Source organism: Thunnus maccoyii, chromosome 8 (genome assembly GCF_910596095.1).
Source record: "Thunnus maccoyii chromosome 8, fThuMac1.1, whole genome shotgun sequence".
NCBI lineage: Eukaryota > Metazoa > Chordata > Actinopteri > Scombriformes > Scombridae > Thunnus > Thunnus maccoyii.
The window spans coordinates 26846014-26859320 of record NC_056540.1 but is presented as its reverse complement, the minus strand read 5'-3'; the positions used below and the strand labels follow the sequence as shown (position 1 = coordinate 26859320).

The 13307-nt window shown below is 37.7% G+C and overlaps 1 protein-coding gene across 4 annotated transcripts in view; it reads right to left on the bottom strand.

Moving 5' to 3' along the window:
* Positions 1 to 13307, bottom strand: part of rxfp1 (relaxin family peptide receptor 1) — a 76865-nt gene that overhangs the window by 11699 nt on the left and 51859 nt on the right. For 3 of the 4 annotated variants that reach the window (XR_006097490.1, XM_042419450.1, XM_042419453.1), the window contains exons 4-15: positions 13191 to 13296; positions 9755 to 9826; positions 8851 to 8922; positions 7459 to 7530; positions 7067 to 7138; positions 6807 to 6875; positions 6618 to 6689; positions 6281 to 6352; positions 4126 to 4197; positions 3440 to 3511; positions 2711 to 2782; positions 1669 to 1898 (exon numbers count right to left, since the gene is read on the bottom strand). Coding sequence is in view for 3 of the 4 variants with exons in the window: in XM_042419450.1 (XP_042275384.1) it covers positions 1669 to 1898; positions 2711 to 2782; positions 3440 to 3511; positions 4126 to 4197; positions 6281 to 6352; positions 6618 to 6689; positions 6807 to 6875; positions 7067 to 7138; positions 7459 to 7530; positions 8851 to 8922; positions 9755 to 9826; positions 13191 to 13296 (1053 nt within the window). In the remaining variant the exon portion in view is untranslated. The remainder of the gene's footprint in view (positions 1 to 1668; positions 1899 to 2710; positions 2783 to 3439; positions 3512 to 4125; positions 4198 to 6280; positions 6353 to 6617; positions 6690 to 6806; positions 6876 to 7066; positions 7139 to 7458; positions 7531 to 8850; positions 8923 to 9754; positions 9827 to 13190; positions 13297 to 13307) is intronic. The other variant, XM_042419452.1, reaches the window with a different exon arrangement.

Below are 13307 nucleotides of genomic sequence, written 5' to 3'. Positions count from 1 at the left end.
TGTTTAACATAGATATCCAACATTATAACAGTATAAAAATAACAGATAATCACAAAAAAGCATGATATATCCCTTTATAATTGCATAGTGGGATCCACATGTCATTCAGAACCATACCACAGGCCAAAATGTGAAGAAAAATGCACTACAAGATTTTTAGGCACAAGTGGCTCCAGCTCATATCAAACATTAATCTGTGTGGCGCCAGAGCTATCTCTCATCTTTAGATAATTTCCTGTCTTTCCATGAGAATACACACATCTTGTTGATCACAAACACTACCATACCCCTATCTTTACCAACATAAAATTTAATTCTCTTACATTTCCTAACAAAGTTTCTCCCTGCAAATAAATTCTCTTTGCTGTAGAAGAAGAAGCCCTGCAACAAACTCTCACAGCCCTTATATCTGAATACCATCACATACAGTATCTAAGACATAGATAAGGATGGATATTCAAATACCAAGCTGAAACATTCCCACTATAAGCCAATTTTTCATGTGAATGCATCTTTGCAACTAGGTTTTGCATGGATTGTACAAAAATAACTTACATTAGTTAAATTAGTATACATTGTAAATGTATAGTGTAAAAAGACACAAAAGACATAAAAATACTGTACAAATTATCTGTCGTATATAATTTACCATCTGACTAGTTGGTCTAGTCAGTGAAAGTGCTAATATTAAATCAACAATAACCTTAAAGGGACAGTTCGGATTTTTTGAAGTGGGGTTATATGAGGTACTTATCCATAGTCAGTGTATTACCTGCAGTAGATTTGGGTCGGCACGCCTCCAAATTGCAGAAGGAGACAGGAGTATCGACATGAAAGCCAAGCAATGTACTGCTGTGGACAGGGCCAGCAGCTAAACGTACTTCTGTATTCCTACACTTAAACTGATATTGATTTTGTTAGGTGGGCCTTTTTTAGGTGACTAAAATACATTATGCTGCTGGCCCTGTCCAGAGCAGTATATTGCTTAGCTTCTGTGCCGGTACTCCTGTCTGCTTCTCCAAACTGGGAGTGTGCTGACCCAGATCTACTGCAGGTAATACACAGACTATGAATAAGTACCTCATACAACCGCACATAAAAAAAATCTGAACTATCCCTTTAACTTGGCGGATATCCTTGAGCAATTACCATAATTTGCTTCAATTTTATGCAGTGAATCATTTTATAGATTATGTGAATATTTTTACTCAGGTGGCAGATCCAGCATTTCAGAATGAGATCTCATTAGTTTTACATTTAGCTGTAATCATGAGTGATGTCTAACAGTGTGTGCAGAATGAAATCAGCGTTAATGACACACAGTGACAAGCACCGTGAGAACTAATTTCAAATTTCCTATTGAGTTTTTAGGCCTGTTTACCTCTCAAGCAGGAGAGGTTTTCAGACTTTGTCATCTCCACTTCTGCAGTACGAAAGTCAATTGTATACCATAAACAAGTATAAATGTTGGTAAATTATAAATTCAGACAACAGCAAACAAATAGCTGCAAATATATTTATGCTTATACTCTCAGACATGCAGAGTAAAAATCATTCAATCTATCTCCATATGGTACATAAAAAATCAGAAAGATTCAAGTCTTAAAAAAAAAAAAATGAAAGTTTGGGTGTCGTTCTGTACATTTCTTTGAATGCAGTATGACTTACAGCAGAGGGAGATGATGCACATTGCATGGAGTTTGTTCTCGGAGCGGATGTATGAGCGCATGCAGATGACGAAGATGTTGCCAAAGCAGGTGGTGGCAGAGACCACCCAGACGAAGACCCTCAGCACAATGTTGGCCAGCAGGTCCTCGAAGGATGAGATGCCGTCAGTGTTGGGCTTGCAGCTGCGCACATGAGGAGCGTAGCCGCAGTACTGGAACTTCTTGAAGTAGCTGTGATAACAGATTACAGCAAAGTATGAAGTTATGCAAAAGATAATTACTGTATTATAATATCTACAGCTACAAAGTTTTGAATTTTCCTTTGCAGTTTACACACTTTTAAATATCTTTTCGTTTTTATGAATTGACACAGCTGAAAAGTTGAAATGATGATGGAATAAAGAAAACAGAAGAGGAAAATCTGCTGATTTTTGCTCAGGATTTGATTAAGATTCCAACAAATGCAGAATCGTGTGGTGTAACTCTTAGAGATTACAAACCTGTTTGAACAAAGATTGATGCCTCTGCTCTCTCAAAAGTCCTCTAAATCTTTTTGAGCTGTCCAAAGAAGGAGTGTAACAAAGGTTTTCCAGTGATCCACTATCCAAAATCAAAATGAAAGGCTTAGTGCACCCAGATTATCCATTGGGCTATCTAGCCATAGAAACAGTTTTATTTGTCCAGGTCTCAAGATATTAGAGCAAAACAAAGTATCTTACTGGAACTTGACTAAAGGTCTACAATAAGAAGAGCCTTGAAGAGCTTTTCACGATTGTATCCAAAGCTGAAAGGGCATTTATTTTCTCTCTGTTGCATCCTTTCGAGGACCTGCATGGGTGTATCTTTTACCCACAGAGAAGATTACACTAAGACTGACTTCATCATCTCCCAGTTGGAAAAGAAGTATGACATGTCTTGGTAAGGCTAGTGCAGGACTCTTCACTAGAAATATAAAGTGTGAAAGGCTATAGTCTACGTGATAATCCAGACCAAATGATGAGGATTAACAGTATAAAAATAGAGCATGACAATGGAGTACTTACATATGAGTCAAGTATTTAAGAGGTTCAAACATCCGGCATTGTATGTTTCCAATTTCTATCCCCTCTATGCTCCTGGAGAATATAAAGACATATTATTTTGTCTTGGTGAGATGCCACACGAACACATAGACACACTTCAGTATATTGATTTATTAGCTGTAAACCATTACAAGGGTCTTCAAAAGGTTTTCAGAAAATGTTCACCTCACCTTGCCTTTCAAGGACTAAATGAGAAGCATTTTTACTTGCCCATATTCATTTTCTCTCATTTGTTGATACAGATTTTGACTTTTGTGTGAGCTCATGCCTCATGCCTCAAAAGAAAGAACACATTAACTACATAATGTCCACACAACACATAAAAACCATCATGCAGCAAACGCTGTATCAAGGCTGCCAACTCTCCATATATTGACCGTGAGACTCACACAATTCACATTCTTCACACGCTCACACACCATACGTCCATATTCTCATGCAGTAAAAAAACAAATTCATATCTGATAATGTCATGACATGAAAAGGGGACACTGATAGCGCACGGACAGATAAGACAGAGCAGCACAGTGCAACAACAGCACCATGCAGCAGCAAGTTATTCAGAGAAAAAAGTATGGTTTCTTTGAGTTTGAGTTTTTTCTCTATGCAACAGGCAGGTTGTTAATTACTTACATGAGTCATTTATTATGCTACTGAGTGCGATGAGACAAATAAGGTACGTATACTTACAGTGATTTCAGTTTATGCAACTTGTCAAAGTGGTCAACTTGGAGCTCCACGATGGGATTGTATGATATATTCCTAGAAAAAGGGGCCATAGAGAAGGTCAGTGGTGAAAATCAATAGGCCAACATGGTAAATATTTCCATTTATCATTTATATAACACCACAGTACATATTATGCTTACTAGGGCAAGAACAAGGAGCAATTTTCAATGCTCCAGTTCCTTGAAAACAGATGTAACATGGGTGACATTTCTGCGTGTCTACATATAAACTCATATTTTTTTCTGCAGGTTTTACAGTTTCTTTCAACTCCCACAAGTTCACCTTTATGTCGGTTTCTTGAAGATGTGTCCTTGCATTATTCCTCTTTGCATGACATCCTGTTATCTACCCACTTTTCTTTGCTGTTAGAGAGCACAGTGCACTGAATATCTATTATGACACTAATTCACAGATAACTCACAAAGAGTGCATATCCGGTGCACCCAAATGGATTGGGTTTTGTATTTACTAATTTCATCAAAATTATCTCTTGAAAAACCTTAAATAGCTGGTTATCTGCAAAATGATCAATGCTATTTGTCATTCCCTGACAGCATAAAAAGATAAGCACTATTAAATGTTCGTGGGATAGGTATGCTTGCATGCGGTACTGTAGATCTGAGTGTATTTGTGTAAATATAACTCACAGTTGGAGCAAATCCCCCAGTAAGACAAAGAGATTGGGAGGGATTGCCACCAGTCTGTTGTTGGATAGATCCCTGCGTGGTGAGACAAATCCACACCAGTTCCCCAAAAAGACAAGACAACAAACAAATATTGATATACAACAGTGGGTATGTGATGATGTGCGTACAGATTGTTAAAGAAAAAAAAAAACCTTATGTAACTCTTTTCAGTGTACAGGGGGCAGATTGCATAACAGGCACACTGAAAACAACAACCATGCAATAAATACTGCCTCTGTGAGGTTTATAATGTAATTCACATTTATGATGCACCCATATGTTTCATCAGTCCCAATAGCCTGTGCATGAACTTGCTTGCATTCAACTGTGAAATAGATGTGTGAATGGGGACAATGTGGTGATAATGATCATACTGTAGCTGCTAGAAAGTGTGATTTGACAACAGTACAGTGTTTGTTAGGGACACAGTTAAAGCATTGACTGTCTTGCCGGGTAAACTAAACTGTGTGTGAGACTCTAAGATATTGACTGATATTAAAATGGTAGATAGAAGTTAAATCTTACAGTTAATGTGATTTTTATTGACTACCCTAAATCCCCTAATGTTTGTCCTTCAGAAATCCACTGAGGCAAAAGGTGACAATCAATAATGTCCCTTTGGAGACAAGTTGTTGAGGCTCATGGGGCTTTTGTAAGTGTTTGTAAAGACTCTAAGGAATTGTATTAGCCAACAGTAAACCACTCAGTGTTCAAATGGGAAAAGCAGAGCAGACATTCTGCAAAGATCATATCAAGAGCACAGTGTGAAATACTCTGGAGTGCGACAATGACATCAAAGGTAGGACATTACTGTAAGGTCTGCAGGCCTCTCTTACAATTCTTAACCTCTACAAGTCAGTAATAGGAAAATTACTGAAGAGGGTTGGTGTTCATTGAAGTACACCACAAAGGAAGGCACAAATCCCCAACACTGATAATAGCTCAGGTTTATATGACAATTGTGTGTTTCACGCTGATACTGTAGCAATTCTGTGGCACGCAATATATCCCAATAACAAGAAGGAAAACAAAGGGAGATTATGACCCGACTCTAGAAATAACACCAGGGCGTTGCCAAAATCATTATCAATCATCCTCTGGGGAGCATGAATATCCCCACAATCCAGCCAGATGCTCAGATATACAGCATGTTGCTTTGGAACTGACAAACCCACTGGCATACCAACAACCCAAACCACCCCAATGACCGTCCTCAGGCTTTGAACAACAACATGGTCTTCATTAACAAAATGTATTTGCTCAATGGAGCCTAAACTCTTTGACTCACTTCCTTGAGTCTTGTTAATCATTGCTTGCAACTATATTTAAAGTTTTAACTGCTAAGACAGGAAGTTAGTGAATCTTAAAGATCCCCTCCAGCCATTGTTTAACACATAAAAATACTCCACTTTGAATAATAATTTGTGTCTGTTGTGTTTTTTCCATAGTTAAAAATAATCTTGAGAAATCCAGAATCTATCAATATGCAAATATCGATCATTTCAGAGGTTTAACTGCTGGACACAAAATGTTTCCTATTTCACTAAAAAGTCAATTCTCAGTGCAAGTACACCGGAGGCTTCAACCTCTATATCACACTCGTGCAAGAGGCATAGTGGACCACTACTGGCCTCCAAAATGGTTGCCATATCACAAAATTATATTGTACACAAACATTTTTAATCCGGATATTCAGAGAAACTTCAGCAGCTGAATGTGGAAACAGCCTTCTAGGTTCAAACTCTGCATACACATCATTCTGCCCAGTTCAGCTCAAACATATGAGCAAAGTAACAATAAAACACATTTCTGTCTGGAGGGGGACTTTAAGGCTTGCATAATGTTTCAAGCTTAGACTGTGAATGTTAACACGATGCCTTCAAGTTCATGTTTTTTGGAGAGATTACAACAAATATCACGTTTTATTAAACGGTCCACAAACCTTTCTCACAATAGTGCATTGACTGTATTTTCAAAGCAGTTTGTCCCTGTTCTTTCTGCTGGCTAAACATCACCACAATGATCCTCATCACTTTAGCTGCACTTTGGCACAATCCTGAAAGTTGTGATATTTTTCCATACAGGTTGTTTGCACAATCAAACAAAATGAACTCACAGTTCTCCAAGCTTTTGAAGGACTGAGAAAGCCTGTTCATGTATATGGCTGATCCTGTTCCGCTGTAGAACCCTGTAGAAAGGCAATAAATACATAAATATAAGAAAAACCAAATCATACTACTGTCATACTACATCATACTACAACTGTTTGACCTCCTTAATCCCATTTAATGAATTGTCAGCATGGATTGCATGAATTAGCGAGTCCCCGCAAATCAAATTTTGAGAAACTGAGGCTGATTTGCAAGCTTCTCACAAAAATCAGGCAAAAATGAAATTTTAAAAGCAAAATGTGTGCCTTTATCATGGATTAATTTATGTAAATCTACACTTACAGAACTGTCAGCACGCTGCATGAGCAGAACGAGGCATTTCCAATGGTTTCAATGAGATTTCCCTCCAAATCCCTGCAAGGACATGTTACGAAACACACACACACACACACACAAACAAAGAATAAACTCATCAAAAGACATGTCACTCTTGTGACAAAACAGCTTTTGATTTCTTGGCACCCAACTTACAGCCAGTTCAGTCTTGGCATTTCCCGACAGACGTCATCCAGCTTTGTCAAAGAGTTGTTCAACAAAACCCTGTCAATCAGTGAGACACAATGTAACAAGGTGTAGTGCCTTCCCTTCAGAGTTCAAAGGAAGAACACTCATTCAATCTAAACTGATCAACAAAGGCTCTTAATAACAGGATTTTCAATGATTTGAGAGGACATCACATCAAAGTAAAAAAAGTCTGACTGCTGTAGAATAGAGTAGAAATATAAACTCACAGTAAAACAAGGGAGTTCAGCCCTGAAAAGGTCATGGAGGATATTTGATGGATATTGTTATTTTCTAGGATCCTACAAACAAACAAACAAACAAACACAATATAGTTTTCATTTGCAGAATATTCATTCAGAAGAAACAGCATCAGTAGATTAGTGTGTGATGTATTGCCTGTATGCAGTAAAAAGAAAAAACAAAACAAAATATGAAATAAAAAAACAAAACCAAAATGGCGTATTTGTGAATGTCAGTGTGAATTATTCATCACGTAAATGAACTTCTCTGCCTATGGCAAACCATTATTGATAGAAAGTAAAATATCCTAATATACTATGCATGCCACATTTTATATTCTTTTGATGTAGAACTTTATTTCAGTGGAAAATAAACATACAACCACTCCAGCTTGTGCAGGTCCTTGAACACTCCCGGCATCAGGACAGATATCTTGTTGTAGCTCAGATATCTGAGAGGACAAAAATGAGTTCAAACATGTCAAACAAACTAATAAAGAGATGAGAAAACTTGGCACCTGTTGTTCTTAAAACGTAGCTAATGACCACAGAGTTTTAAACAAGCACTCTGATAGCATTTAGTATTCATGCTTATCTCTCATTAGGTTACTGCTGCATTTGCTCTCCATCTTCTTATGTTTGTGCATATAATCGAGCTTGGATAATGTCAGAAAACAGGATACATTACATTGCCAAAAGTATGTGGACACCAAAATATTACATTGTTACACCTATCCTGAATGTAATACATATTTTTCATACAGCGCTTTTAAAGGCACTCAGAGACGCTTTACACAGACAGATAGATAAACAAATTGGCGAAAAGAAGTTACACAAAACAACAACAACAGAGCAGCAGGAAAGACATTGTTAAAAGTAGAAAACAAATGCAGTAAACTGAATAAAAGACAAAAAAAGACAGTCTAATTTAAAAGTATTGGACTAAGAGATGAGCATTAGTTAAAAGCGGCTTTAAAAAGGTGCGTTTTGGCAGCTTTTTTAAAACTAGGGAGCTTTTAAAGTCAATTAGGAGAGAGTTCCAGATAGTGGGGACGGCGATGGAGAACGCTCTGTCACCCCAGGTTCAGTGTTTGGTCCCCTGGGGGGAAAGGAAGGAGGTAAGAATCGGCTGAGCGGAGGTTTTGTACAGAGGTGTGATGATGGAGGAGGTTGATGAGGTAGGAGGGAGCCATGTTGTGGATGTTTTATAAGTAATGAGGAGGATTTTGACTTGGATATGCTGGTAGAAGGGGGGGCAGTGGAGGTCACGCAGAGTGGGGGTGATGTGGTCTCGAGAACGAGACGTGAGAGACGGGAGAGTGAGGAGACGGGCGGGTGGCGGAGTTTTGGACAGATTGGAGATTACTGAGAAGCTTTGAGGGTGTGCCGAAGAGGATACTGCTTCAGTAGTCGAGCCTGGATGTAAAAATATGTATGCGATTGATGAACCTGTCAGTGGGCATTAATATCAAGCTATAACATCCTCTGCTGCTCTTCTGTAAAGACATTCCAGGGCTGATTACAGGCCAGTCAAGTTATTCCCACTCAAACTTTAAAACCAATTTCTTTATGGACGTAACTTTGTGCATGGGGGCATTATTGTGTTGAAACAGGAAACAACCCTGAAACAAAAGTCCACAAAAGATCTGTGGTGACAGGGGTGTCCACATATATTTTTACTTTTACTTGTAAATCTCTGTACTTCTTTACAGTATGTGTGTGTTATTTGTGTTACAAAATGCTGAATACCGAACATAAATGAGCAAACTTACAGCCTTGTTAGATTGTACAGCCCTCTGAATGCATCAGGACTCACATCATGAATTCTGTTGTGCTGGAGATATCTACATGAACAAACACAAAGAGAGATTGTGAATTACTATATAAAAGAACAATGAGAGAAAAATTAAATAACCATTGAACCTGTTGATTTAATGAAAAAAAACACAACTGAGAAATTAAACTTTGTTCACCAGAAGAATGATTCTTAAATTAAGGATATTAGCTCAGCTGAGAGAAATTAGTGATTGATATCAAACAATCATTGTCTGTTTAATACCTGGCCTTTGTATTTGACTCCACACATTGTCAGCTCAACAAACCTCCACAGACAGCTGCGTCTTGACTCTTTATGTATTTTACACACCTGGTAGGTCATTATGATCTGAATTAGTTTAATCTCAGGGAAGTTTTTATTCCAGTCAAAACCTTCAGAGCAGCGGCACGAGGCTGACAGTCTAACAAAGCCAAATGATTCCTGGAGGAGGATCTGATCTATTTTCCTGCCGCTATAGTCAGTGGCACTGTGTGAGGTTGATAAATAACATAAGTCGGTGATGAATGGATCAGTACGCAGAAGAGAACAATCGCTTCTGTCGGCTTTCCCAGAAGCCCTCTTAGCCTTACGCATATCAGCTTTGTAGTTGTGAAACTGGTTTTTTGTATCTGTCACTCAAAGGCTGCTATTATTTTGGCTCTTTGGCATCATGAAAGCATTAGCTTAATGAATTGTAGGCTCCCATGCGTGCTAATAATACTCAGTGCTTTTCAGACAAAGAAAAAGCACAAGATCAATAAAAACTACAGAAGAGTAATAAAAACATGATAAAATGTCATAATGTAAAATAAAATAAAACTAAATAATACATATCTAAATCATATGCAATCCATACTCACAGTTTCTGTAGGTTCTGGTACTTAACAAATGTGTTTGCTCTCAGTTTCTGAAGCCGGTTCCTCTGTAGGGACCTGAGGTTTAGGAGGAGAATATAAGATGAGGTTTACACCATGCACAATCTTCATTGTGACTCAGTACTGCAGCATTTTAACAGCTGACCCCCTCAGATATTCAAGTTTGTTATTTTAACATCAGGGTTTACAATATAAAATATAATGTGTTTTTTTTTTTTTTTTTAAATTAATGGGGATTTTTTCTACCTATTCAAAATTTAAATGACCATGTCAACTTTCAATATGCAATCAGTTGATAGTTAAAACTAATGTAGTCTGGTAGACCAGCCCTGCAGTAACATCATACCCTTACAGAATGTATAACGTCCAGCTTTGTTGATTTCTTAAGGTGTTAATTCAACTTTACAGTCTTTTTGGAGGCTGAAGTTTGTGGTGCTGTCATATTGTATTCCTTTATTACTGACAGACGCTTCTTACATCAATAAGTTGAAAACACCTGTCAGTATATAACAGAACAGTTCAACAGCATCACAAACTACAGCCTCCAAATTAACTGTTAAGTTGAATCACACCTCTGTAAAACAAAACCTTTATAATTGTAAGATTGATGAAGGGTAAGATTTATAGCAGGGCTGTTGTATTACACTGCATTAGTTTTAGCATCATCAATACAGCAGTAGAATAATGAATACTATCTTAATTTTTTACTGTGTTTGTGGGAACACTGAAAAAAAGCTAAAAACAAGCAGTGAATCTTATTCCTAAAATGTATTATGACTTTTGTCCTCATTTCTATTGTTTCCTATGTTTAAAACTTAACAAAAGCAGTTTTACTGTGATGTTTTACTGTTTCTACTTTTCTATTGTTACGTTTGTCTACCTTTGTCTTTGATTGAGCCGTGTTAAACAGGAATTTCTGTTACTATGAGACAGACAAAGTTTCTTGAATCTTCAAGTTTTTTGGTGTAATGAAAGATTCTCAGTCTGTTGAAACTCTTTTTGGGCTCATCATTCTTTAAGACTACATCTCAAGGTGCTGTACTTTGTGGCCACTTGACTGTTTTGACTCTTTGCGGTCCATTTCTGTGGTAACATTAAAGGCACACTGTCACGTTGTAAACAAGAGCAGAATTTGTAGTTTCGTTCACATTTATTTTCACGTTTCTCATCAAACCACATTGTGTGTGTATGCTTACAGCCAAACTTGTGTTGAATGCATTTCCTACCTCATATAACATAAGCAGAGCAAACTTTTTCAGTACATTGGAACCTGCATTGTGAACAAGCTAGTCTTCTTCTACTCTTTTAATGGTACATCACTGCCTTTTATGGAGCATTACAACCACATGTTGAAATGGGGAACTGAATGAAACTGAGGGACGTCATACAGCAGATGTTTCATTTGTACAGTAGACATGGTATGAGTTTTAAGAGGGCCTAAACACCTGTTCTGTTTAATAAACACATAAAGAAATATTCCCTAGAGGACACACGATGGACAGATAGCAACTAATTAGATATCGACATTATGGCTGTAAACAACCCCCAATACAAAACTCTACGCTTGTAGCTGACACCTGCTTCATTCAAACAAAACATATACTGTTGTGAATATGCTATGAATATGTCCTTATTTTATGACATCCATTTTTAAAACATAATTTCCAATTTCCAAACATAATATATTTCATATTTTTTCTCCTGTTTTGGCCAATACAGTTATTATAATTTAGACATTTCCCTACAACTGAGTTCATTCCACCTCAGTCAGGATGCAGACTCCATTTAGCTATAAGGTCACACAGATAACCTCCACTTTATCAAAAGCCTGCATATTAAATGGATGACAACAATGGGGAGATGAATACTGACACCACATGGAATAGACACGTTTGCATGCTGAAAACTATACTCTGATAGCAAACTGTGCCTGCGGGACAATGCTGCTGTGTGTAAACAAAAAGAGTGCATTGTGGAGCAGATGAATAGCTTCCTGGGAACTAACTGGCATAAACAAACACCCACTAAATGTTTATTATTACTGTAGTTTGTATTATCATATTCAAATAACACAATAATCTAACTAATTAATTTCATTTTGTGTTGTTCCAGACACTCACTCTTTCTAAATCCCCTAACACAGTAATGTGCAGTAATGTGTTTTACATGTCCAGCATACAGCATTACTTAATGCAAACAGTAGAAGATATTTCACAGTCCTGGGAATGCTAATTTAGAAGCAATCTCGGGGAAGTGCAGAGAAGAATTACCCCAGCATTAACCATATACCACTCAGTAGTCATTTTTTTTCCACACAAGGCTCAGGTCTCAACAAGTAATTTAGAATTCCCCCTTGTGTTAGCTTTGCTCTCCTGTTATCTGCAGATGTTACTGAAGATGATCTCCTTCCATCTGTCAGTTTGTTTTTCAGTAATTAATTTCACAGAAATGTATACTGGAGGTTGGCATGGACATTCATGCTTCCAATGAGTTTATTGGTGGCCACCAGCAGGCCAAACTTTCAAATTTAAAATGTCTCCTGACCAGTTACTCATGAAGTCATAACACTTGCTGTGGTTGTTCATGCTCCAAATAGGAGGAAAACTATTGATTTTGAATATCACCGTTTTTCTCGGACCACCAGACCAAATTTTAGCCACCTTTATACAGCCATTCTGTTATTCACCCACTGCATTGACCGTGAAAGAAACATCTAACTAGGGAGATGTTAAGGCTTTGGTAGAGGTCTGCGGCCTACTGAGTACTTTCTTGTTGTAAATTGAATTTTAGATGCATTACAAAAGCCTCTCAGCTGTATTTTAACCTCACAGAAAGGCAAGCTCTTTGAAAAGTATTTGATCCAGAAGGAAGGAAACAGTGAGCCGACTACACAATATTATACAATCAAAATATGTCGTGAAGAAAATGATACCAATGACAAAGCTAATACTCCATAAAAACTGCCGAAAATGATTTATAAAGACCGAAAAAGGGTAATGTACTTTGATCAAATATTGAAACATTTTGTAATAACCACAAGATGATATATCTTTGTCATATACTGTGAAGAAGACATAGTATTTTGTACTAATGTCTCAAAAGAGTTAAATATTGAACTATACACTTTTAACAAAAGACTCCTCAGACGTAACAAGCCAAGTGTGTTATGCTGGCTTTTGCAAGACTTTCAAGGACATACACCACTCATCGGCTGAATATGAAGGGGTTGTATTAGTCACCATTCCCACCAGAGATTTGTCTTTAATTCTGGCTTCAAGTAAGTTACTCACTCATCTCGTGGCAATGACAGTTTTGCAAGGGGAACTGATACTACACGTCTCACATGCTGCTGACAGTCACAGCTGGGGATGGAAGCTTCCTGTGGGTTTCTAGAGAAAATAGGGGTTTATTTTCTACTCACATAATGGTGACATTCATAGCCACCACTGGGATGTCTTGAAGCTGTGCGCCGTCACAGCCCAGCTCAAGGTCTAGGCACTGGCAGAGCTCAGGAACGACACCCAGCACTGGAGAGATG